This window comes from Leptonychotes weddellii, chromosome 1 (assembly GCF_054177405.1).
Source record: "Leptonychotes weddellii isolate Sample4059 chromosome 1, ASM5417740v2, whole genome shotgun sequence".
NCBI classification, from domain to species: Eukaryota; Metazoa; Chordata; class Mammalia; order Carnivora; family Phocidae; genus Leptonychotes; species Leptonychotes weddellii.
This window is the reverse complement of record NC_138369.1, coordinates 6,885,258-6,908,850: the sequence shown is the minus strand read 5'-3', so window position 1 is coordinate 6,908,850 and position 23,593 is coordinate 6,885,258. Positions and strand designations below refer to the sequence as shown.

General features: G+C 54.2%; 3 protein-coding genes across 20 annotated transcripts; 2 read left to right on the top strand and 1 right to left on the bottom strand.

The window, feature by feature from the left end:
- Window positions 1-428: 428 nt before the first annotated feature.
- Window positions 429-6,837, bottom strand: CCDC159 (coiled-coil domain containing 159). 15 transcript variants are annotated; one of them, XM_081813085.1, is made up of 14 exons: window positions 6,696-6,807; window positions 5,754-6,451; window positions 5,050-5,168; window positions 4,702-4,928; window positions 3,704-3,737; window positions 3,313-3,401; window positions 3,154-3,235; window positions 2,761-2,956; window positions 2,062-2,147; window positions 1,908-1,984; window positions 1,433-1,554; window positions 1,120-1,199; window positions 672-779; window positions 429-500 (listed from the first exon to the last, which is right to left on the bottom strand). In XM_081813085.1, the coding sequence occupies exons 2-14, from the start codon at window positions 5,840-5,842 to the stop codon at window positions 496-498; spliced, it is 1,314 nt and encodes a 437-aa protein (XP_081669211.1). In that variant the 5' UTR covers window positions 5,843-6,451; window positions 6,696-6,807; the 3' UTR covers window positions 429-495. The 15 variants fall into 15 exon arrangements, 13 of the variants coding, with proteins under 13 accessions (XP_081669211.1, XP_081669218.1, XP_081669214.1 ...); XM_081813092.1 differs by having other exon boundaries at window positions 672-728; XM_081813088.1 differs by having other exon boundaries at window positions 2,062-2,129.
- Window positions 6,838-6,996: 159 nt separating this feature from the next.
- Window positions 6,997-9,435, top strand: TMEM205 (transmembrane protein 205). 2 transcript variants are annotated; one of them, XM_006744288.3, is made up of 4 exons: window positions 6,997-7,107; window positions 7,674-7,782; window positions 7,889-8,052; window positions 9,069-9,435. In XM_006744288.3, the coding sequence occupies exons 2-4, from the start codon at window positions 7,683-7,685 to the stop codon at window positions 9,372-9,374; spliced, it is 570 nt and encodes a 189-aa protein (XP_006744351.1). In that variant the 5' UTR covers window positions 6,997-7,107; window positions 7,674-7,682; the 3' UTR covers window positions 9,375-9,435. The 2 variants fall into 2 exon arrangements, with proteins under 2 accessions (XP_006744351.1, XP_030895992.1); XM_031040132.2 differs by having other exon boundaries at window positions 7,066-7,206.
- Window positions 9,436-10,490: 1,055 nt separating this feature from the next.
- RAB3D (RAB3D, member RAS oncogene family) lies at window positions 10,491-23,463 on the top strand. 3 transcript variants are annotated; one of them, XR_014143259.1, is made up of 6 exons: window positions 10,496-10,680; window positions 12,031-12,300; window positions 12,968-13,086; window positions 13,175-13,299; window positions 16,800-19,269; window positions 19,301-19,701. XR_014143259.1 is itself a non-coding variant. In XM_031040135.2 (5 exons), the coding sequence occupies exons 2-5, from the start codon at window positions 12,073-12,075 to the stop codon at window positions 22,354-22,356; spliced, it is 627 nt and encodes a 208-aa protein (XP_030895995.1). In that variant the 5' UTR covers window positions 10,491-10,680; window positions 12,031-12,072; the 3' UTR covers window positions 22,357-23,463. The 3 variants fall into 3 exon arrangements, 2 of the variants coding, with proteins under 2 accessions (XP_030895995.1, XP_006744350.1); XM_031040135.2 differs by lacking the exons at window positions 16,800-19,269; window positions 19,301-19,701 and adding an exon at window positions 22,202-23,463 and having other exon boundaries at window positions 10,491-10,680; XM_006744287.3 differs by having other exon boundaries at window positions 16,800-19,701.
- The last annotated feature ends 130 nt before the right edge of the window (window positions 23,464-23,593 follow it).

Below are 23,593 nucleotides of genomic sequence, written 5' to 3'. Positions count from 1 at the left end.
GCCTCTGTTGCTCTTGGGGGCCCGAGAGGGTTAAGACAAATGTGGGAGGGAATGAAGGATGCAGGTTGAGGGAGAACTAGGCGGTGCGGGCGCTGAGGGGAAGAGGAGGGCGAGGTGAGAGCGTGACCCTGGACCTCGACCCTCCCTCCCTGTGCCTCAGTTTCTCCTTTGGGGCAGTAGACTAGAGCGCCAGGGCCCCCCAGAAAGGAGCTCTGGTGGCTAGTGTGAAAGAGCCTGTCTGGATACTCATATCTGGACAGACTGACCTTGTTATATATTACATTTGGCCTCACAATGTCCCCTGATCCTAAGCCTACACATCCTGAACAGCCTCTGCCCCACACCCTCCCCAACACTGGAAAGTAAACTGGGTGTGGGTGCGGTCATTCTCAGGCACAGGAAGCAACAGGAGCAACACAGTCCACAGGTGGAAGAGGGTCTTGGCTAGTTTATTTTCTCTCTGGAGGGGTCTTCAGGGAGAGCAGTCCCGGCTGCTCAGGCTGTGGAGAGAGAGTGGGTCAGGGCGGTCAGGGCCCAGCTTAGTCCAGAGGACCTCAGGGCTGGAAATCAGGGAGCAGATGCCCAGGTTGTGAGCTGCGAGGGTCCATACTGTGGCACTGGAGGGCAGGCCAGGAGAGGAAGGGTCGGGTAGAGCAGGGGAGCTTCCGTACCAGATGGGAAGGAGCGGCTCTTGCTGAATGGTGGCTGGGAAGGATCCTGGTCTGAGTCTGAGTCCCAGGAGAGGAACAGAGGGCTCAGGCCTCGGTGCCCTTTGTAGCCTGCGGGAGCGACCGGTGCAATTCTGGCCTTTCACCCACAAACCCTGAATGTGACCCTTGAGTGACATTGTGATCAAGGGCCAGTGTTCCTTTTGTCACTTAAATGTGACCCAACGTGATACCAAAGTATGACCTCAGTGATCCTTGAATACCCCACGGATCCTTTAAAAAAATCCCAGTGACCTTGAGTGACCCCAGGATGGAAATCCTTAATGGGACCCTAGAAGAAGCCCCAAAGGAGGTGATCCCCAAATATGGCCTCTGAACATGACCTCCATGTGTGAAACTGGAGAATGACCCCCCACACACACACCCCAGAGTGCACCTCATCCCCCCTTACCCCTGAGGTTCAAGGCCCTGGGGAGGCCTGAGGACATGGTGAAGCCATCAAAGGAGTTCTGCAGCAAGTGCACAGCAGACCTGCGGGGAGATGGGGGGCTGGGGGCGCTGGGAGGCTCCCGATTGGTCAGGGCTGGGGCAGGGGGGCCACGGTGGGGACCAGGGGCCAGGGGTAGAGGTGCGTCCTGGGAGGAGAGGGAGGCCTGGACTCAGGTGGGTTCCAGGTTCTGGTAGTCGCTGCTTGAACTGATTGGTGGGAGGGCAAGGCAGATGAAAGTCAGGAGTCAGAGGTTAGGGTGGGAGCAGGGCATCACCATATGTCACTCAGCTCCTTTTGGAGGTCATCCCTCCAGGAGCCTCTGCCTCCTGGTGGCATCTCCTCAGTGTCCGGCCAGTTGGATGTCTCATACCCCTGCTGCTTCATCTTGGTCAGGACCTGAGGCCAGGGGGTGGCAAGTGTGTATGAGACAACAATGGTAATAACAGTAATGGTGAAAAGTGACCCTTCACTGATGATATGTCAGGCTGCCCTCAAAGTGTTTAGTATGCAGTTCATGCAGCTGCTCCTTCAGGTAGGGATACCGTGTCATACCCATTATACGGATGAGGACACTGAGGCCCAGAGAAGTCAACTGACTAGACCACAGTCACACAGCAGTTAAGTGGCAGAGCTGAGATTTGAACCCAGTCCTTCTGGCTCCTTCTGTGGGGACCCCAGTGTGACGGCGGAGGCCGGCAGAGATTCCCACGTCCCCAGATCTCACACAGGGTCCCACCCTCTTTGCTCACCTTGCGGCACTTCACCTGTGTCTTCTGCATCTTCTGGATGTTCACCAGGTTCTCTGTGATCTCGTCCTCCTGAGCCTCTGTGGGGGGAGGGGACTCAGGGGGGCCAGAGCAGCAGAAGGACCCCCCTTTCTGGCCGTGGGCTCCAGGCACTCACGGAGCTTCTGATAGATGAAGGTCACCTCCTCCCGCACCAGCTCCAGCTCCTCCCACAGGAACTTCTTGCTGAGGGGACAGTGCAGCCTAGACCCACATTCCCTGCTCAGCCTTTGACCTCCTATTTCCTGGCCTTCTGACCTCCCATTTGCCCACCTGCCTCCTCAAGCCTCCTCCAACTCTCATGTTCCCATCCCCCCCAGGATCTGTCCCCTCCCCCAACCTCCCTGCCCACCTTGCCCTTCCTACCTCTACTCCCCCACCTCCAATCCCCCAGCCCCTTGTGCCCTCCTCCTGACCTCCAGCCTCCCATTCTCTCAGCCTCTCATTGCCTGGCCTCCGTCTCCCCACCTTCTGCCCCTCTGACCTCCCATACTCCCCAGCCTCTGCCACACTCAATCTCTCCTCCCTCCAGCTTCCCATATCATGTCCAGTTTCCTGATCGCCTGGCCTCCCTCCCCATCCCATCTCCAGCTTCCTGTCTTCCTCTTCCTTCCTCCTGCCTTCTGGCCTCCCAGCTTCCCACACCTTCTCACTGCCTCCTCATCCCCCCATCTTGTCCCTCAAACCTTCCATGGCCCCTAGGTCCCCTTACCCAGGCCTCTCCCATTTGCCTCATCCCACATCCCACCTCTGGCTCCTGCTCCCTTCCCTCCCTTCCCTCCCCCAGCTTCCAGGCTGCCCTCCTGGTGATGCCCACCTGTCCCGGATCTCCTGGGCCAGCAGCTGCAGGCAGCGAGTGGTGCGGGCCCTCTGCACCTCCTCGCTGTCACGCAGGGTCTTCTGTAGTCCCTGCAGGCCTTGAGCTAGGGCCCCATACAGCTCCTGCCGTCCCTGCTCCATGCCCCACTTGTGTCCCTCCTTCTCTGTCTGGCGGCTCATAGGACTCAGAACCTCTGCAGATTAGATGGGATCATGACTGAGCCCCAACCACACCTGAGCCCAGCTTCGAATCCAGCTGGCCCCAACCCTAGCCAGACCCTGACCCTGACCCTGACCCTAGAGTCACCCAACTTCTTTCACCCTGGGCTAACCCAGCTGACCCCAACAGGACCAGCCTCCAGCCTGACTTTGACCCTTGGCCAGTCCTCACCTTCAAGCTGTTGGATCTTGATTTGCTGCAGGCAGCTCTCCTTCTCCAACATGGTCACTGAGTGGTTTAGGAACTCGAAAGCCTGTGGGGAAGAGGTCAGGAGCAGGGAGCAGGCGAACAGGGCCAGAGGTCTCCGAGGACGGGGCAGAGGAGCCTCACCTTGGTCTGGGCCTGTAGCTGGCTCTTGAGTGACTCCAGTTCGCAGCGCAGGAGCTTCTGGGAGTCAGGAATCATCATGGTGGACTTAACTATGAGCAGAGTTAAGGGTCAGATGAGGCTAGGAGGAGTGGGGGCAGGGGCAAGGTCAGGTCAGAGGTCAGCAGAAGCTCAGGGGAGGGCAAGGGGCAGGGGCTCAAGTAAAGAGCTGGGGTCTGTTGAGGCTGAGGTAGAGGCAGGAGTGGGGGACAAGGTCAGGGGCAGGACTCAGCTGAGGCTGGGGCAGGGCTAAGTGGGTAGCAGTGGTGTGGTTCCTCTCAGGTGAGGGCAGAGGGTAGAGGTAAGAACTGGCAGGTCTTCCGCACATAGTCTTGTCGGGAGGGAGGGTTCTCACCTTTGACTTTGGAAGAGTTGGTCTCCAAGGGCTTCTAGGAAAGGGGGACATGAGGGTAGTAGAAATTCATCCCTGTGCTTCTCTTTGCACACCCCAACCCACTGTGTGGGGGTTGGGTATGAGTTGGGTCAGCTGAGTGCTGGGTGTCCCAGACCCCGAGTGCTGGCAAAGCTGCCTCCATGCGTGTGTGCACCCTTCCCCCACCAGCCCCCATATGGTCAGAAGCATACTTGTGTGGTTTGTCCCCTGTCCCCGAAAGCACCCCTGCAGAGCCCTGTCTCTGTCCAGGGCTCAGGTAATGGCCCTCCTCCTTAAGGGCAAACGACATAGACAATGTCTCCAGGGAGCTCCAACAGCCCCGAAGCACAACCGCACACGATCTTTGAAACATAACTACAGCCACACAAGCTCAGACACAGCCACACACACCAGGTGCTTAAGACCTTCAGGGCGTCCACTCACACCCAACTCGGACACACAAGCACAACCAGACACGCAGGCCGTCATACCCAGAAACTATCACAGACAAGACTTCACTAAGAAACACAATCACAGGGGCGCCTGGTGGCTCAGGGGTTAAGTGTCTAGACGCCTTCAGCTCAGGTCATTCGGCTCAGGTCATGATCCCAGGGTCCTGGGATCGAGCCCCGCATCGGGCTCCCTGCTCAATGGGGAGTCTGCTTCTCCTTCTCCCCACTCCCCCTGCTTGTGTTCCCTCTCTCGCTGTGTCTCTGTCAAATAAATAAATAAATAAATAAATAAATAAATAAATAAATAATCTTTAAAAAAAAGAAAGAAACACAATCACACATCCTCTCCATTCATCCCTTCATCCATTCATTTAAGACATTTTTAGTGTGGGTTGGCTGAGCATTGGGTGCTGTTCTGGGTGCTGAAGTCACACAGTGTGAAGGTTCCTGAGAAAGACCCCCCCAAGGCCCCCTCCCTAAGCCCCACAGCAGTAGATTGTGGTGTGGGTTTCCCCGGGTGGGGGTGACCTTAGCAGTGTTATGATGCCTCTTCAGAAGGTCCTGGTCATTACACTGCTCCTCTGAGTCTGGGTTCGGGAAGACGGAAGACCCATATGACTGAGGCTCCAAGTCCCTCTCTAGCCTCCAGTCTATACTCGGCACTGTGTTCTCAGAAGCAGCTGGCCCCACGATCTCTGGCTCTGGGGCCCTGGACCAGTGAATCGTATAATCCAAGGTCTTGTCTGAGGAAGAACCTGAACGGGGGGCGGGGGGACGGGGGGTTGGGGAAATGAAGGGGTGAGGGCTTTCTGAGGACCAACCCAGAGCACTCCAGCCCTCCCAGCTCCCCAGCCCCAGGGAAGCCCCTCAACAAACCCCAGTACTTGTCACACTTCCCGTTAGCAGGCAAACACCCGTTGGAGGGCAAGGGAGATGAGCAGTAGCAGGGCACAGAGTAGTCAGGATCCTGGGGTAGGCCAGCCAGAAGAGGGTCGCTTCAACAAGGGGGAACAGGGGGCTGCACTGAGACCAGCCCCCATGTCCTGGCATGCCCAGACCTTCCCTAATAGCCCAGAGAGGCCTCAGCCCTGAACACAGGGCCTCCCAGTTACGGCAGGAGCAGAACCTGGATGAGAGATGATCCCAGCCCCAGGCATTGGGCTGGGTAGTGAGAAGAATCCAGAAGACCCCCACAGGAGAGAGTGAAGCCTCAGAAGAGCCTAAAAGCAAGAAAGGATCTTAACATTGGGCACTAATGGAAGGGCATTCCTGGCAGGAAACAGCATGGACAAAAGCTTGGAGGTGTGGAACCACATGCTCTGTGCTGGTAAATTCAGGATGGCTGGAGGTAGGGTCCAAGAGGAAGCAGGAGGAGGTTAGCAAGGCAGCTCAAGCAAGGCATTGCAAGCCAAGCAGGGAAGTTTATATCTGGCTCCCAAGGTAAGTGGGAGCCATGGAGTATGAGCAGGAGAGGCAGGGCATATCTATTCAGTAAATGTTAGCAGAATTGGGGCCGAAGGCCTGTGCTAGGTGAGGCTGGGAATGGGAGAAAAATTCAGCTCTGGGTCTCACATTCATACCCACTGTTCAACATTCCAGTGTTGTCAGAGCTGGCCCAGATGGAGACCTGGGGCAGGTCTGTCTGGAAAAACTTCCAGGTGAAGAGCATTTTGTCCTGAGTCACACTCAGCCAGAAAGCCCACACTCTAGGGCTTTCTCTTCTGCCCTTGCTGGGCTGTCTGGTGTCCTTCCTCTGGCCCAGTCCTCCTGGAAGTCGGCTATACACCCTTCAAAACTCTACTCAACATTTCCTCTGTAAAAAATCCTTAATCCTTTTTTTAAGCTCATATTTTCTGAGCACCTCACTGAGTGCTAGGGACCATCCTAAGCACTCACTTCACACCCGTTTTATGATATAGGAGCTTTTCTTCTGCCTGAAGTGTTCTGGGCTACCCCTTCCAGAATCACTGTCTCAGGAGGCCCGCACTTTCAGAGGCAGTACAGCATGATAATTAAGCCAGGGGACTCTCCAGCTGGGTGGCCTGGGTTCGAATCCTAGCTCTGCCCCTTCCCGGCTGTGTGATGTTGGGGTGTTACCGAACCTCACCATGCCTCAGTGTCCCCAACTATAAAAATGGGATGCCATACTATCCACCTTACTGGGTTGTTGTGATTAAGTAAATTAATCTGTGCCAGCGCCTGACATACAGTAGTGGGACACTGTCCTCGAACGTCACACTGAGAACCTGGGAAACCGGACCAAAGGAGCCCTGTGAGGCTTGAAAGGGAAAAGAGAAGATGCATTTCTGAGTGCCAACTGCAGGTAGGTCCCCAGTCGAGCCCCCCTCCCTTCCCCTTAACCTTCCCCCTTCCCCTCCCACATCAACTGTTTCTCCCGCTGTCTCCGGAAGAATTCTTGGGGGGAAGGGGGCGGGGTCATTAGCCTGAGCCCCGCCCCCCCGGGGCGAGAATCCTGCGCCCGCCGGGCTCCAGAACCCCTTCCACCCCCACCTACCACATACCACCTGCTCATGCTCTCCCCTCAAGGACCGCGAAGCCAGTCCCCAGCTGTGACGCTGAAATTTGATCCCGTGGGGACACCATCGCATTAAAACGCGCAAAGCCTAAAGGTAGAGTCACAGAGAGGGGTGGGGCTGCCATTTTAGCTCCGCCCCCGCCGATGCAGCCGAAGGCCTTATTGGCGCCTTCCTGCCTCCGCAGATCTTAGGAGCCGCGGTGTAATTGGATAAAAGCCAGACTATGGGGCGGGATTCCAGGCTGGTTTCCGCTAATCGATTAGTCAATATCTAAGAGGGTGGTACGGAAGGCGGCAGATCTACGATCCAATTGGCTTCGGGTTTAGTTGGGAGGCGGGGAGAATTCTTGGGAGGTGACTGAAGAGGTCCGCGGGCCACCTGGGAGCACAGGAGTGAGGTAGCGAGCTCAGCCCACCCGGGCCCCGATATCTGGCCCCGGCAGTACTGTTCTCGGACTCCTGGGTGCTAAGGGTTGAGGTCTGGGTGCAGTGATAGGGTCGGTGTCCTCAGAATGAAATTTGGGGTTTCCCGGGATTAGATGGGGTTTCCGGGGGTGCTTTGGGGTTCTTCCTGGTGATATTTGGGATCCTGAGATGAGAGCCGGAGTCTTTACTGTTAGAATTAGGTCCTCGGCTAATTTTTGGGAGTCACTGGGGGGATATCTGAATACCCAGGGCTGCGAGTTTGAGCTGCTGGGGCTAACTGAAATTTTCAGGTCTCGGAGGCAGCGTGGATGCTTGGGGTCCCGAGAGCATGAGATCTTGAGGGCTGACATTTGGAGAGATGGGGTTGGAGGTTGTCTCAGGATTGTTCTGGGTCTTCCCCCACCCGCATTCCCGGGCTGGTATCCCTTGATCTCTCTCTCTCCTGGGTTGGCCGTGATCCTGGCCTTGAGCAGGCTCACAGGCTGAAGACCATGGGGCAAAGGTAAAACATCTGAAACACCCGGTGCCTCTTTCCCAGGCCTGCAAGATGGAGGAAGGTGGGAATCCAGGAGGCCTGACTAAGATGGTCCATCTACTGGTCTTGTCGGGGGCCTGGGGCATGCAAATGTGGGTGACCTTCATCTCAGGTAGGGACCCTCCACCTGGACATCATGGGTACCCAGGGCGGAGACAAGAATGAGAGGGGGCGCCTGGAAGTGTCCTAACAGGCGTGTGGTCCCCTGTACCCCACAGGCTTCCTGCTTTTCCGAAGCCTTCCCCGACATACCTTCGGCTTCGTGCAGAGCAAACTCTTCCCTTTCTACTTTCACATCTCCATGGGCTGTGCTTTCATCAACCTCTGCATCTTGGCTCCACAACATGCCTGGGCTCAGCTCACATTCTGGGAGGCCAGCCAGGTATGCGGGCTTGGGCTCCACTGTCCTCTGGAGACTCGTTCCCAGGACCCCACTGAGCACCTATGGCTACACCTTCGTGAGAATTAAAACAAACAAGCAACTGCACCTTCCTGGTGGATACGAAGCTGGGCTCTGAATACCCTTGAGCAGTGCACAGCCTGCACAACCATCCCTAGCAGCCCTATCTATCCCTCAGTGTCTCCCTGCTGGCTCCTGCTCCCTCTCTTTCCCCTGGCTGGGCCTGCTGCCAAGTTGTGGTGACTCAGCTGGGTTGGGGTAGTGACCCCAGCTCATTGTTTAAAAACCAGCCTGACTGGGAATTTACAGTCCCCCACTCCTATCCACACATTTTCCCACCCACGAGGAAGGGAACCATCTCTGCATCTCGTATTTCTCTATCCTGCCCTCCCCCTGCCCCCATTATGTTCCTCAGATGTGGGCAGGTAAGGCCTGACAAGGGTTTCAGGAATAATCCCAAAGATACAGGAGAGGATTTTGGGTAACTAGAACTTCAAGGACTTTCTGTTCACTCTCTGTGGACCCAATCTCAGCTTCTGGGGTCTGGGCAGGGACCATAGAGGAGATGGGCCCTGTCTTAGGCTCTCTTTTGGGGGAACAGTTATGGTTCTTTTTCCCAATTTGGGAAAGGGAGGTTCTGCCCAGAGATACCCCCACTTCTGGGGAGCAGGGGGTGGGGAGGAGACAAGGCTGCGTTGTGGAAATTCCAGTCTGGGTATCAGAGGAGGAGAGGCTCAGGGTTTTTTGGGGGTGGGGGGAGGTGAACAGAGGAGACGGTGATGGAGCCTTTCCTTGGGAGCTGCTGGTTTCAGGGTATGAAAGCTGGAGCTCTGTTTGGGGCCTCCAGATGGGGTTTGGGAAGGACAGGGAGGCCTAGCTTTGACCGAATGCAGTCTTCCACCCCGCTCTGGGCTTTGAGGATGCAGGAGGACCCTCCCTAGGAGCCCTCCCACCGCCCAGGCGTGACTCAGCTTGTCCTCCTTCCACCACCCTACCAGCTCGGCCTACTGCTTCTGAGCTTCACGCTGTCCACCGTCAACGCCCGCTGGCTGGAGCCCCGCACCACAGCTGCCATGTGGGCCCTGCACAGGGTGGAGAAGGAGCGGGGTCTGGGCGGGGAGGTGCCTGGAAGCCACCAGGGCCCCGACCCCTACCGCCAGCTTCGGGAGCAGGACCCCAAGTACAGTGTCCTCCGCCAGACCTTTTTCCGCTACCATGGTCTGTCCTCCATTTGCAATCTGGGCTGCCTCCTGAGCAATGGGCTCTGCCTTGCAGGCCTTGCCCTGGGTCTCAGGAGCCTCTAGCACCCACTTCCGCTCTGGCCCTGCTGAGGCCCCAAATGTTAATAAAACACTTCTTTGGAAATGCCTGCTGTCATTTTTCTCCAACTGGAAAGCAGGCAGAGGGGTGGACAAAGGTAGAGCTGAGGGCCTTCATTACCACATTCATGTGGCTGGATTTCGAGTGTTAGCTATTAACTGGCCTGAAGCTCTTCCTATAATGGTGCTCATTTATTGAGCACCTGCTGTGTGCAAGGCGCGGTACTAACCATCGCACATACCGTGTATTATTGTAACAATAGCTGACTCTGAGCCCCAGGGGACAATCAGATTTCCCAACCCATCGACTTTGGGGATGGCCACATGACTAGCTTTGGCCAAGGACATGTGAAGAGAGTCACTTGCAAAGAGATGTGTACAAGGCAGTGCATGATTAGCTACATTTTTCCTTCATCCACGTGGCCCTTGGTGGGAGCTATTATCGTTCCCACGAAGCAATGGGGACTCAGAAGTTCAGCAGGTGGCTTCAGATGTAGTTGCTGGGATTTGACTCCAGCAAAGCCTGCAGATCTTCTCATGGCTTGAAAATTCTGGGGCCTCACGTGAGCCCGGATGCCAAATTTCCTCATTGTGTGGCCTCAGGCACAGAGGTACCCTTCTCAGAGGCTCCCATTTCCTTATGTGGAAAAGGTTTGATTCTAAGGGCCCCTCAGAGTATTTCGCAGGGACCAGCCCACTTTAGGGTCAGGCATCGCACTTTCTCGAGACACTAGCTCAGATCAGAGCCCTCACACAGCCCTGTGCGGTAGGGATTCTTGTTATGGACCACTGGAGGATGGGCGCAACAGGCCCGCGAGGTTCAGTAACACGTCCAAAGTTAAACCGAGCTAGAAAGTGAGGGAGCTGGGATTCGAACCTGACTCCAGAATCCACGCGCTTCGCTTCCATGCAAAGAGTAGGAGCTCTACAATATAGTTAGGAAAAGTGAAAAGTTTATTGTTGGGGAGCGGGCCCTAGGCTGCTCGGAGCTTGGTGCCGCTTCCAGCCCTTCCCCCCTCCCCGGCTTTCGCAAGCCCCGCCCCGGACTCGGCCCCGCCCCGCCCTCTCCCGGGAGCGGCCCCTCCTCCCCCGTCTGGGCGGAGCCGGCGCGGGATCCGGGTGGCTGCGGGCAGCGGCGGTGGCGGCGGCGGCGGCTGCGGGGTCGGCGTCGCGGCTGGGGCCAGGCCGCAGCGAGTTCGGAGGAGGAACGCCCGTGGGCAGCGCCCCCCCCGACGCGAGGTGACCCCTTCCGAGGGAGCGCACCCCGCCCCGCACCTCCGCGTCCCAGCAGGTTTGGGGGGCCGGGGGCTAGAGGGAGGGCCCGGGGCCCGGGGAACAAAGGCAGGCGGTGGGGGAAACGCCTCTTCCCTCGCCCCCACCCAGCTGGGCTCCTCGAGCGGCGTTAATGGGGCGCGGGCGGGGCAGAGAGCCCAGCTGGGAACAGGAGATGGGACCATATGGTGATGGGAGGAAGCTCCTGAGCCCCCCTGCACCGGCGGGGGCGCCCAAAATCCATCAGGGGAACAGGGCCGAGCCCTCCGGGGACCCTGATCTAGTGCCAGGCATGAGGGAGGGGATGCTGATGGTCAGGAAGAGGTGGGGCCGGCTGACAGGTGGGCTGGGGCTGCGGGTGGGGTAAGGGCTCCAGCCTGGCAGCCCTGCCCAGCATGGGGAAAGGTTTCCTGCCTCTCGTCTTCCCCTCCTCGAACTCGTTCTCCCGGAACACCGGGTGGGGCCGAGGGCTGGGCAGGAAAGCGGGCAGGTTCGGTCCTCTTTTAAAATGGAAAAAGGCCCCACAGGCGATTGAGAAATAGCTTTGCTAAGGGTTCCTCTGCCTGCGTGCCTTCCATTCACCCAGGCCTCCTGGAGCCTCCCTGCGCAGCTCAAGGAGTAGCCATAGGCAGCCGAGGAAACTGAGGCCTCGGGAGGCCGTGAAGGCTAAGGGGGGTGTCGGGGCCCAGATGAAGCAGCCCAGCTGTGGGGACAGATTGCCAAGAAAGGAAGGATCAGGGGTAGAGAGGAGTGGTGGTGGTGGGGTTCTTATTATGTGGCTTCCTTAGAGTTGAGGACTGTCACTGCAGCCTCTGGGCTGGGGCTGGGGTGAGTCAGCCCTAACCCGAAGGAGACGGGGCCCACGCCTTTGACAAACAGAAGGTGGCAGGACCCATTTGGGGCTAGAGCTGGGCTTTAAACCTGGGCCGTATCCACTAAAACCCCCTTCCCCGTGGAGGCCAGGGATGGAGTTAAACTCAGCGTTGGCGGGGGCGGGGGGGTGTCAGGGCAGGTGTCCCTGCCAAAGTCAACACCCAGGCCCTGAGGGGGGCCTCTATCCAGCTGGCAGGCCCCCCTCCCCTCGGCCCACACCTGGGCCAAGCCAGCCACTCACTCTGGGGCAAAGTCCACACCTGTACCTTTTGCAGGGTCTGGCTCCTCAGTGGCCAGAGGAGGCACCCCATATGCCCCCCACAACTTGGGCCCTGGCATTGAATAAGCCTCCCCATTTTCCAGAGGAGGACCCTGAAGGCCAGAGAGAGCAAGTGATGCCTCTGAGGTCACTGGGCCTCCAAGTGGCAGAGTCAGGATTTGAATCTGGGTCTGGTGTGTACACTGGAGCCATTCCTGGTGTTTTATTTTTCTGCAGGGCTCCAGCTGCCCCCTCGTCCCCTGGAGGCTCTCTGCCAAGATGGCATCAGCCGGAGACCCCCCAACAGGCCCGCGGGATGCAGCCGACCAGAACTTCGACTACATGTTCAAACTGCTGCTCATTGGCAACAGCAGTGTGGGCAAGACGTCCTTCCTGTTCCGCTATGCGGACGACTCCTTCACGCCTGCCTTCGTCAGCACCGTGGGCATCGACTTCAAGGTCAAGACGGTCTATCGCCATGACAAGAGGATCAAGCTGCAGATCTGGGTGGGCCAGGCGGCGACTTTGGATCTGGGGCAAGGGACAGGGGTCTGCGTGCTGGCCCAGGAGGGGCTGGGGTTCCTCCAAGGAAGTCCATGATAGGGTGGAGGGCTGTGCGGAGGGGCCCCGGGTGAGCGAGAGTGGGCCAAAGTGAGGGAGGAGGCTTGGGGTAGATGTGAAAGGTGGCAGAGGGGGTGGGGGGAGTTATCTACGAGGTGAATTCATCAGGATGAGGATATGCCCTGCCCTATAGGGTCTGAGGGGCAGAGAGTGCTAACCCGAGGCGGGTTAGAAGTCCTGGTGACCAGTGGGGAAGAGGTTTGGGTACCATCCCAGGATCCCCCACAGAGCCTGTGTGCTCCTCAGAGGCTCTCACTCCCAACATGGCCGCCGATAGCGATTATCATGGTACTGCACACCAGGGTGTCCGCCCCGAGATGGTACTCTCTGGCCCAGGTGGCTCTTGCCTGGGGTCACTAAGTCTGTTCTTGGAGATGAGGTACAAATCTGTGAGAGGCCACTGACCCCTCAGACTGGGAACTCCACAGAGGCAGGGCCATGCCTCCCGTCAGACTGGGGCTGTGAGCACAGGGTGGTGGCCCGCTTAGGGCCCTGCAGGGGTTCGGTGGGGAGCAGGGTAGCTTCTGGTGGTCTGACCCTGCTGTGTGCCTAGGACACGGCGGGCCAGGAGCGCTACCGCACAATCACCACGGCCTACTACCGTGGAGCCATGGGCTTCCTGCTCATGTATGACGTTGCCAACCAGGAGTCCTTCGCCGCCGTGCAGGACTGGTGAGTGCTCGTGGACCAGTGACACCCTGACCATCGCCCTCTCCCCCTGACTCTCCATTTCTAGCCTCATGGCCCTCAAACTCCACAGGGCCACACAGATCAAGACCTACTCCTGGGACAATGCTCAGGTGATCCTTGTGGGGAACAAGTGTGACCTGGAAGATGAGCGGGTCGTGCCTACTGAGGATGGCCGGAAGCTCGCCGATGACCTTGGTTAGTGCCCAGCCTGGGCCCCGAGCCCTGGACCTCCCAGAACTAAACCCCAATCCCCCCACCCCCACCCTTGGGTCCCGGGTCCAATCGCAGTCATCAACCCTCTGCCCTTTGAGGCTCCGCTCAGGAAAATAGCCACAGGTGTGCCACCTTCTGCATTTAATTTCAGAGAACTCAGTGACAGATACTGCCCGCCTCCCCGCTGCCCTGGGAACCCAGATCGGGCAAAAACATGGCCAGAAATGTATCCTCCAAACATCCCACCCACCCATATCTCACCATGGGGGAAGCCTCGAAGCATAAAGCACAGCCACACGGTAGAATACTACACAGCTGTGAAAAGGGGTGGACACGTTCTTTATGTTCTGCTATGGCAAGGTCTGTGGGATATGGGGCTAAGTGGGAAAAGCAAATTGCAGAGAGGTGGGCTTGGCTGCTTCCTTTAGTCCGTAGCTCAGCAAATGTTTTCTTAAAGGGCCAGATCGGAAATATTTTTTATTTATTTATTTTTTATTTGACAAAGAGAGACACAGCGAGAGAGGGAACACAAGCAGGGAGAGTGGGAGAGGGAGAAGCAGGCTTCCCGCGGAGCAGGGAGCCCAATGTGGGGCTCGATCCCAGGACCCCGGGATCATGACCTGAGCCGAAGGCAGACGCTTAATGACTGAGCCACCCAGGTGCCCCCAGATAGGAAATATTGAAGGTCATAGAATCTCTGTCACACACTCAGCTCTGCCTGAAAGCAGCCAGAGAGCTGACAGGAATGAATGTGACTGTCAGTAAACTTGGTTTACAAAAATAGGCAATAGGCGAGATCTGGCCTGTGCCTCGAAGTTTGTTGGCCCCTGCAGGAGTGCCCGAAAAAACTCTGGAAGGATACAGAAGGATCTAGTAACAGTGGTGACCCGTGTGTGTGTCCGAGAACTGGGGACCAGGGCACCGGGATGGGAGGAGGAGTTTTCAGGCTACCTTTTTGAATCACATAAATGGAAATTTAGGCTAAAAGGAAATCTTTTTTTTGTTTTTTAACATTTTATTTATTTATCTGAGAAAGAGAGCGCGCGCACGAGCACAAGTTGGGGGGAGGGGCAGAGGGAGAAGCAGACTCCCCACTGAGCAGGGAGCCCAAAGCAGGGCTCCATCCCAGGACCCCAGGATCATGACCTGAACTGAAGGCAGACGCTTTAACTGACTGAGCCATCCAGGCACCCCTAAGCTAAAAGGAAATCTTGCCTGGAGTATTCTAGTATTCTAAGCCCTCCATAGAACTTCCCTTGCAGGAGGCAGTGTAACCACCACCAAAGGGGAGGGTGGGTTAAGGACCCAGACTCAGGAGCTCGAATCCCATTCTGCAACCCACTAGCTGTGTGACCGTGGGCACATCGCCTCCCCTCTCTGTGCTTCCATTTCTCCATCTGGAAAACAGAGTGAAAACCGTGTCTCCTTCAGAACGCTGTTAGAAAGATGAAATAAGCCAACACTGGCCCTGATTGAACATTAACGCATATTCTTTCTCTATCACTTTGTGATCTTGTATTGGTAACTTCAGCTGTCTGGGCCTGCACTTCCTCCTGTGTGAAATGAAGATTGTAACAGCCCCAGCTCATCAAGCTGTCAGGGGGCCTAAATGAGTTATGACATATGAGGCCCATATCAGCGTCTGGTACACATGCAGTTGTAGCTAAGTGTTAGCGAGCATGATTGTGAACTGTTGTTGATGCTTGCCCACGAAACTCTAGGCACCCCATAATGGCCCACAAATCCTCAGATATTTACTTCTCCCTCTCCCACTCCCCCTGCTTGTGTTCCCTCTCTCGCTGTGTCTCTCTCTGTCAAATAAATAAATAAAATCTTAAAAAAAATAAAAAATAGGGACGCCTGGGTGGCTCAGTCAGTTAAGCGTCTGCCTTCAGCTCAGGTCATGATCCCAGGGCCCTGGGATCGAGTCCCGCATCGGGCTCCCTGCTCCGCGGGGAGCCTGCTTCTCCCTCTGCCTCTGCCTCTCTCTCTCTCTCTCTATCTCTCATGAATAAATAAATAAAATCTTAAAAAAATTAAAAAAAATTAAAAAATAAAAATAAAAATATAGAAAGAACTCAGACTGAGGCAGAGCCACACACAGATAAGGATATGCCAGCCTTGCCTAGGAAGACAGTGGGGTGACATTGATGAGCACTAGGCTCGGAGTAAGAGATCTGAATTCGTGGCCTGCCTCCATCATTCATTCAATCAATCAATCAATCAATCAATCACTCAGCAAGTAGTTCCTGAGCACCTACTCTGTGCCAGGCACAAGACAAGGCAGACGGCAATCCTGCCCTCCCAGAGCTGGCATTCCAGGAGCAGAGATGGAGAGTAAATGGGTAATTACATTTTTATAGTACAGCATGACAAGTGCTGGGATAGGGCCCTCTTTACCGTATGCTGTGTGTAATATGGCGGGCGTTTGTCTGAATTTCTGGCCCAACTTGGTGGGTGTGGTGGGGGTGGACCTATCAGGAACCATTCGGGGTAACTCCCTGTAGGGAGAGCCTGAGCCAACCTTTTAGGGGTGCAGGAAGGATTGTCATGTACACCCTTATTGTTAGGTCGACAGCCCCCACTTTCTGCAGCTGAGGGATCATGGGCAAGTCCCCAAAGCCTTTGTACTACCTTCCACCTTTGGAAGGACAAGCTTTTTTAAATGAAAAATTTTTTTTAATTTTTTAATTTTAGTGTTGGCGGTGGGGGGGAGAGGGAGAAGGAGCTGGGCTCAATCCTAGGACCCTGAGATCATGTCCTGAGCTAAAATTGAGAGTCTGATGCTTAACCAACTGAGCCACCCAGGCGCCCAGGACAAGCTTTTTGTTTTTAAATGAGAGACAAGTTAGGGCCGCCTGGGTGTTTGCTTCTTCTTATTTATTACTATCATTATTACCACTTAAAAAAAGAAAAAGATTTTATCTATTTATTAGAGAGAGCGAGCGAGGGCGCACACAAGGGAGGGGCAGAGGAGGAGGGGCAGGGGGAGAGGGAGAAGCAGACTTCCCTGCTGAGCACGGAGCCCAATGCGGGGATCGATTCCAGGACCTCGGGATCATGACCTAAGCCGAAGGCAGATGCTTAACCAACTGAGCCACCCAGGCGCCCCTCATTATTACAACCTTTAGTATGTTCTGTAGGTCAAGACTGTGGGCATCCCATATGCCCCACAGACGCTGGGAAACCGCTGTTTGTTAAATGCCTGCCGGGCACCAGAACATTACTTGCTGGACTCTTGCAGCCATTGCTTTGTGACAAAGAGATTCCTGCAATAGTCCAAACCGGGGCAGATTTTTATCAGCATCAGCATCGTTCCCTTTTTACAGATGAGCCAGCTGAGGCTTCGAGAGACTTCGGCACTCAGCCAAGGTCCCACAACTGCATGAAGGGCAGACCTGGGCTTGGAAACCAGGTTTGGGTAATGCCCAGGCTCTGCCCTCCTGGGGTCTCACTGGTGTTCCCACCTTTTGTCCGTCCAGGTTTTGAGTTCTTTGAGGCCAGCGCCAAGGAGAACATGAACGTGAAGCAGGTCTTTGAGCGCCTGGTGGACATCATCTGTGAGAAGATGAATGAGTCCCTAGAACCCAGCTCCAGCCCGGGGAGCAATGGGAAAGGCCCGGCCTTGGGGGATGCCCCACCCCCTGAGCCTAGCAGCTGCAGCTGCTAGAGATGGTCCCCAACCCCTGCCCACCCCTTCCGGCCTTGGCAGGGACTGTGACTGAGGCATGAGCCACAAGGGCTGTTTCCAAGCTCAGGGCGCCCCCTTCCCTCCCGTCAGCTGCCCCGGCTCCCGCATGACCTCCGACTTGCCCAAGCAGCCTTATCACAAGCTCCAGACCCTGGGGATTCTGCACTGTGGGCAGAGTCTGGGTGCGTTGACATGCACGAGCTTGCTGCTTTTCAGGAATTCTAATGGAGGGAGCATGGGCAGCATGTCCCACCCCGTCTGGTGGAGGGGCCTCCACAGTGCCTTCTGGGGTTAGAACTCTTGTCCTCATCCATTCTGTGTTGGGGTATTGCCTGGCATTCACAAGCTGGTCAAAGATGCTTCGTCATCTTCCTCCTGCAGTGTAGGTCCTCAGAGTTCATTCCTGGGGAGGTGGAAGGTGAGTCCTTTCTCAGGGTCCCCTGGTGTGATCCCAGGCCCACCCATGAACCTCCTTGGACCTCAAGCTTCCAAGGCGGGAAGGTGATTTTAGCCCTTGCAGACCCTTGCCTACTGGCCTGCAGATCCTCTGTCTGTGAAAGCAGTATTAAAGCAGGTTTTCCCTTAGTAAAGGGGCAGGAAGTCAGAGGCCCACCCCCCCACCGGCTTCAGGGACTCCAGAAGTGCCTTCTGAGCTTCCCCAGGATTTCACATCAACCACACCCCCGCCACTGTTTTGGCTTATCCACTGCAGCATCTCTGATCCCTGGATTGAATTCTGGAACCATGGGCCGCATCAGACTGGGCAGAGAATGGCCCAAGCTGTGGCGTTCCTGCTCGGGACTTTTTGCAGGGAGTTAACCTCAGAGCCGGGAGCCCCGGACCTCCTGCCCCTTCCTGCCTCTCCCAGGCCCCATTTAGCTGGTGATGTTTTAAGCAAGGTCTTTCCACATCTTCCATCCTGCTAGAAAAGGAAATTGAGCAATGTTCCTATCACCTGCTCTTGCTGGCGACTTGCCGATAGAAGGACTCGGGCTCCTCCCCCTCAAGGACCCTTGAAGACCCAGAGTCCTATTTCCTGAGCCATGTCATTGGTGGGGCCCAGAGAGGTGATGTTTCCTACTAATGGAGGAGTGACTCTAAGCGAGGCTATAGGGTTGGGCTGAAGGGGCAAGAAGGCAGGATTGGGTAATTACTGTTGCTACATGTGCTTCACGGACACAGCTTGGGAGTGGCAGGCTGATGGGGATGGGCTGGGAACCAGTCTCCCTGGTTGACACATGATCAGGGAGCCCACAAGGCTGGGCTCCCCAGCTGGTGGGGGCTCCTGCTGGGAGATTATGTGCAGTCTGGGGATCTCCATCTTGCTCTCCCCCCGACCCCACCCCAGCTCAGTGTCCTTCCTGCCCACCCAAGGCCAAACTCCAGTGGCATGGCACCCATTTTTGCCCCGGAATACCAACTAACATCCCATAATTTGACAGACACTGTGAAGATGGTCTAAACAGATGGTTTGTGTATGCCCCCAGCCCCTGCCACCAAAATGACTTGCTATAGCCTTAAAGATCTCAGCTTCCTCCTGCAAGTGAGGAAGATCTGGTTCAAGTGGAACTTCGCTCTTAGCCTTTATAGAAGCTCTACTTCGAATTTATTTCTAGAGGGCCCCATACATCCCTTGCCAAGGGCTGCCCTTAGAGCTTCAAAGAGAGGGTATCTGTAAGCCAGCAAGTCAGATGACTGGTGAAATGGACAAGTTTCTGGAAACATACAGTGAGTTTGGGGAATGTTTGGGGGCAGGAGTCAAAAATGTTAGTTGCTTTAACATAAAGGGGAAATTAAAGGAGCTATTAAAAAAACCCCAAAACCTGTTAAGATGCACCATAGGCTGTCAAGATTCTGTAGGCCACCCCATTTTCCTTAAGCTGCTTGCCAAAAAAAAAAAAAAATGGTGGTTCAAAGTGCCATTACCTAAGGGACGAGCCAACTTGTCATAGCCCGCATGATAAAAAATAGCTTTGGCTGTGCCCTGTACCTGACGTGAAGTAAGCCTTGTGTTTACACATGATTTTTGAACAGTTGAGCTTTAAGTAGCAACTGAGACAGGTAGCTGCCTCTGGGTTTTCTCAAAATTGGGAATAATGTAGGAGAGGGTTTTTGTTTTTTTTCTAAAAATAATGCAAGTTTTTATTTTATAATTTTGGGTGGGAGGCTTCACTCATGATGGTCTCTGGGGAACCAAAACCACTGTCCTGGGAGATCATGTGGGTGGGGGTGGTGGTACCTGGTCAGAGGGATGGAGATTTGTTGAGTTTACAAACAAAAATGAAGCCAAAGGCTGCGGGAAAACCACTTCTCAACTCCAGGGAGACCGGGGTCTGGGAAGGGAGCCTGAGGCTGGGTCCTATATTCTCACCATTTGCTTTTAGCAGCTCATCTTTCCACTGCCATGACCACGGTTTGGGGTTGGGGGTTTGGGGTTCTGCTTTTTCCTTCTCTTTCTTTGGCCTCCCCAGAGATCATGTTCTTGTAAGTAAGGGGTGAAATTTGGTCTCGGTGTTGAAGCGCTAATTCCATGAACTGGCTTCTCCCCTGCGATCCCAAAACACTACGGAGTGAGCTCTCGACTCAGTCATTTGGGTACTGGATGGGTTCTCCTGTGTAAGCGATTCCTTGATGTCCACTCGGAAAGACGAGCACTTTTATCCACAAGAGAAAATAAAGCCGTTATGCCCCGATGCAGTTGTTCTTTTATTGCCGTTAATAAAACGTGGTTTTCAGGAAGAGGGTGGTTGATTTACAGCCACGTAGATGGTTGTTCGAGGGCTATGTAATGCAGCAGAATCTGGATCAGGCTAGGGAGGAGGCTCAGGTCTGGGGCTGCCTCTAGCCAGGCCTCATGTCCACCACCTTGGCCCTGGAAAGTTTGCTGTGTGGTAGGGAGGATGATCTGTCCTCCCCACAACAGCCAGAGGGAGCCTGTGAATACCCAAGTCTTCCCATTGCTCCTCTGCTCAGAGCCCTCTGTGGCTCCCACTCAGAGTAAATGCCTGAGTCTTCCCTGCAGCTCACAAGGTCCTGTGTGATCTGACCTGTCACTTCCCTCAATTCTCCCCACTTGCCCCCCACATTTGCTCTGCTGCAGTCACATTGACCTTGCCGCTATTTGAACACACCAGGCCCCTGCCTCAGGGCCTTTGCACTGGCTGGTCCATCTGCCTGAAGTCAAATGGCTCTTCTCACTCACCCCTTTTCAGGTCTTTGTGCAAATCTCACCTTCCCATTGGCCCCCTTTCCCTCCTCTCCCCTCCCTGTTTAGTACTGCAACCTCTCCGCAGCCATTTCTGATGTCCCCTTCCCTGTGTCCTCCTCCCCATAGCACCTAGAATCAAAACTACTATATACTTGTTATTATATATTTATATATATAATTATATTATATAGATATTATATAGATATTTACTTGTTTAACTTAAACAAGTGTCTCTTTCAATATAATACCAGTCCCTCAAATGCAGGGATGTTTTATTTTTCACCACCACACCCAGCTCAGTTCCTGTTTGATAGAATAAAAAAGAAATATTTGGTTTTTGTCCCTGGTTCCTGGCACACAGCTCCTAAAACCCTTGGGATTTCTGGAGTGATAAGAGCGTCTTTTGTATGCTAATGAGAGGCCTGGTGGCGGGGAGTCTCTAGGTGGCTTCAGGAGGGGGGCTGGTCCCTCCAGAAAGACCACACCACGACTAGAGGGTGGGAACAATGAACCCAGCCCCCTGACCTTAAAGTGGAGGGGAGACAAGCTGGAGATTGAGTTAATCACCAATGGCCAATGATTTTATCCATCATACCTGAGTGATGAAACTTCCATAAAAAGCCTAAAAAACAGGGGCGCCTGGGTGGCTCAGTCGGTTAAGCGTCTGCCTTCGGCTCAGGTCATGATCTCAGCGTCCTGGGGTCGGGCCCCGCATCGGGCTCCCTGCTCCGTGGGAAGCCTGCTTCTCCTTCTCCCACTCCCCCTGCTTGTGTTCCCTCTCTCACTGTCTCTCTCTCTCTGTCAAATAAATAAATAAAATCTTTAAAAAAAAAAAAAAAAAAAATAAATAAATAAAAATACATGGTGAGGGGCTCCTGGCTGCTTCTCCCTCTCCCTCTGCTCCCCCTGCTTGTGCCCGCTCTCCCTCTCTCTCTCTCTCTAATAAATAAAATCTTTAAAAAAAAAAAAGCCTAAAAAACAAGGAGCACCTGGCCGGCTCAGTTGGTTAAGTGCCTTTGGCTCAGGTCATGATCTCAGGGTCCTGGGATCAGCCCCACGTTGGCTCCCTGCTCAGCCGGGAGTCTGCTCCCTGCCCCCTCCCCGCTCAAAATGCAGAGAGCTTCTGGATTAGAAACACATCAAGGTGCTGGGAGGGTGGCATGCCAGGAGAGGACATGGAAGCTCTGCACGCCTTCTCCATACCTTACCTGCCCGTTTGGCTGTTCCTGATTTATATATCCTTTCATAATCAACTAATAATAGTAACTAAAGTGCTTCCTGAGCTCTGTGAGATTCTTTTTTTTTTTTTTAAAGCAATTGACTTTTTTTTTTTAAAGATTTTATTTATTTATTTGAGAGAGAGAATGAGAGAGAGAGAGAGAGCATGAGAGGGGGAGGGTCAGAGGGAGAAGCAGACTCCCTGCCGAGCAGGGAGCCCGATGCGGGACTCGATCCCGGGACTCCAGGATCATGACCTGAGCCGAAGGCAGTCACTTAACCAACTGAGCCACCCAGGCGCCCGCTCTGTGAGATTCTAATTATCAAGCCTGACAATCTATCAAGACTTGTTGGAGCCCCCTGATTTTGGAACCAAGTCAGTCAGAAGTATGGGTCCCCTGGAGACCCAATACTTGAAACTGGCATCTGAAGTGGGGGCAGTCTAGTCGGACGGAGCCCTAAAGTTTGTGGTATCTGCCTCAAACACCGGGTAATGTCAGAATTGAACTCTAGGACACCCAGTTGGTGCCCGGAGAGAATCGTTTGGTGTGAAACCCCTCCACACACACACACACACACACACACACACACACATTTGATGTCAGAAGTGTCGTCAGTAAAAATAGTTCATTTATGACTTAGAGCCGGCGCACCCTAGACGTTTGTTGAGTGAATGTATGACCTGCAGAGCTCAAGTGGGAGCTAGATCCACGGACTCACATACTGTCCCAGGCTTCTCAACTGCTCTCTGTGCCTTTGCTCTACAGCCTTGCCCTCGCGAGGTGAGGTGAGCTTCAAGGGAACTGGTCATCTTATCCCAAGTCCCCCAAACGAGTACCCACGGCCACCTGAACCCGAACGTCGGGCAGAGAGATGGAACGTGCTGATTGGCTGGCTGAGACCACGTGATGGCCCTGCTTAGGGACAGACATCTGAGAGGTGGGCTGGCTCCAAAGGAAACTGGTGTGTTCTTTCCTGAAGCAGGAGGTGATTGCAGCAATAACAAATACAACATGTGCTCATTTTAGCTTCCTCAAAATCAGCCCCCCCAAAGAAAGATGGAAAGATCAGATAAACCGCCATTTTGCAATCCCCAATGAAAGAACTGATTCAGGTAGTTGCAGTCATTGGATGAAGCCCTTGGATTATTTCTCAGCAGTGACCATGGCCCACCCTTAGATTCTGGGTGAATGTCAGAGTCCCCACACCCAGGCCCCATCCAATTAAATCAGAAGGTGGAAGTCGGGGTGCAGGCTTGGGTATTTTGTGAAAGTTCCCAGAGGGCTGAGAACCAGTGACTTACAGGAAAATACGGGGGAGGGAGGAAGAAGATCAAGGGTTCACAGTAGAAGCAAGGAGTAAATCATGCTCTTTTTTTTTTTTAAGATCTTATTTATTTATTTATTTGAGAGAGAGAGAGAGGGAGGACAAAACGGGGGAGCAGCAGTGGAAGGAGAAGCAGGCTCCCGGCTGAGCAAGGAGCCCCATGTAGGGCTCGATCCCAGAACCCCAGGATCATGACCTGAGCCAAGGCAGATACTTAACCGTCAGAGCCACCCAGGGGCCCCCATACTCTTTCTGCAACAAATCAAAGGTTGGTGGGGTGGGAGAAGAGGAGGACGAACCCGGAGGAGTGGTTCCCCCAGCATCTGTGCTTTAACAGAACATTCAGAGGACTCTAATGCACGCTCTAATTTGAGAACAGCTGGATTAGAATAAAAGGGATCTAGGAGACATGACAAGTAAACGTGATATGTGGACCTTATTTGGATCCATTGCAAAGAAACCAAATGTGTAAGTGCTGGGGGATGTAAAGTACAGCATGGTGACTAGAGTTAATAACACTGTATTACATATTTGGAAGTTACTAAGAGAGTAGATCTTAAAAGTTCTCATCACAAGAAAAAAGTTTGTAACTATGTATGGCAATGTTCATTAGACTTACTGTGGCCATCATTCTGCAGTGTATACTAATATCAAATCATGTTGTACCCCTGAAACAAATATGTTACATGTCAATTATATCTCAATAAAAAACAAACAAGATGCCAAGAAATCAATGTAAAAAGACATTTTTGAGCCAATCAGGAAAATTCCGATTGTGGCCTGGGTGTTGAGTGATAACAAGGAATGGTTGCTAATTGTCTTAGATGTTGCCT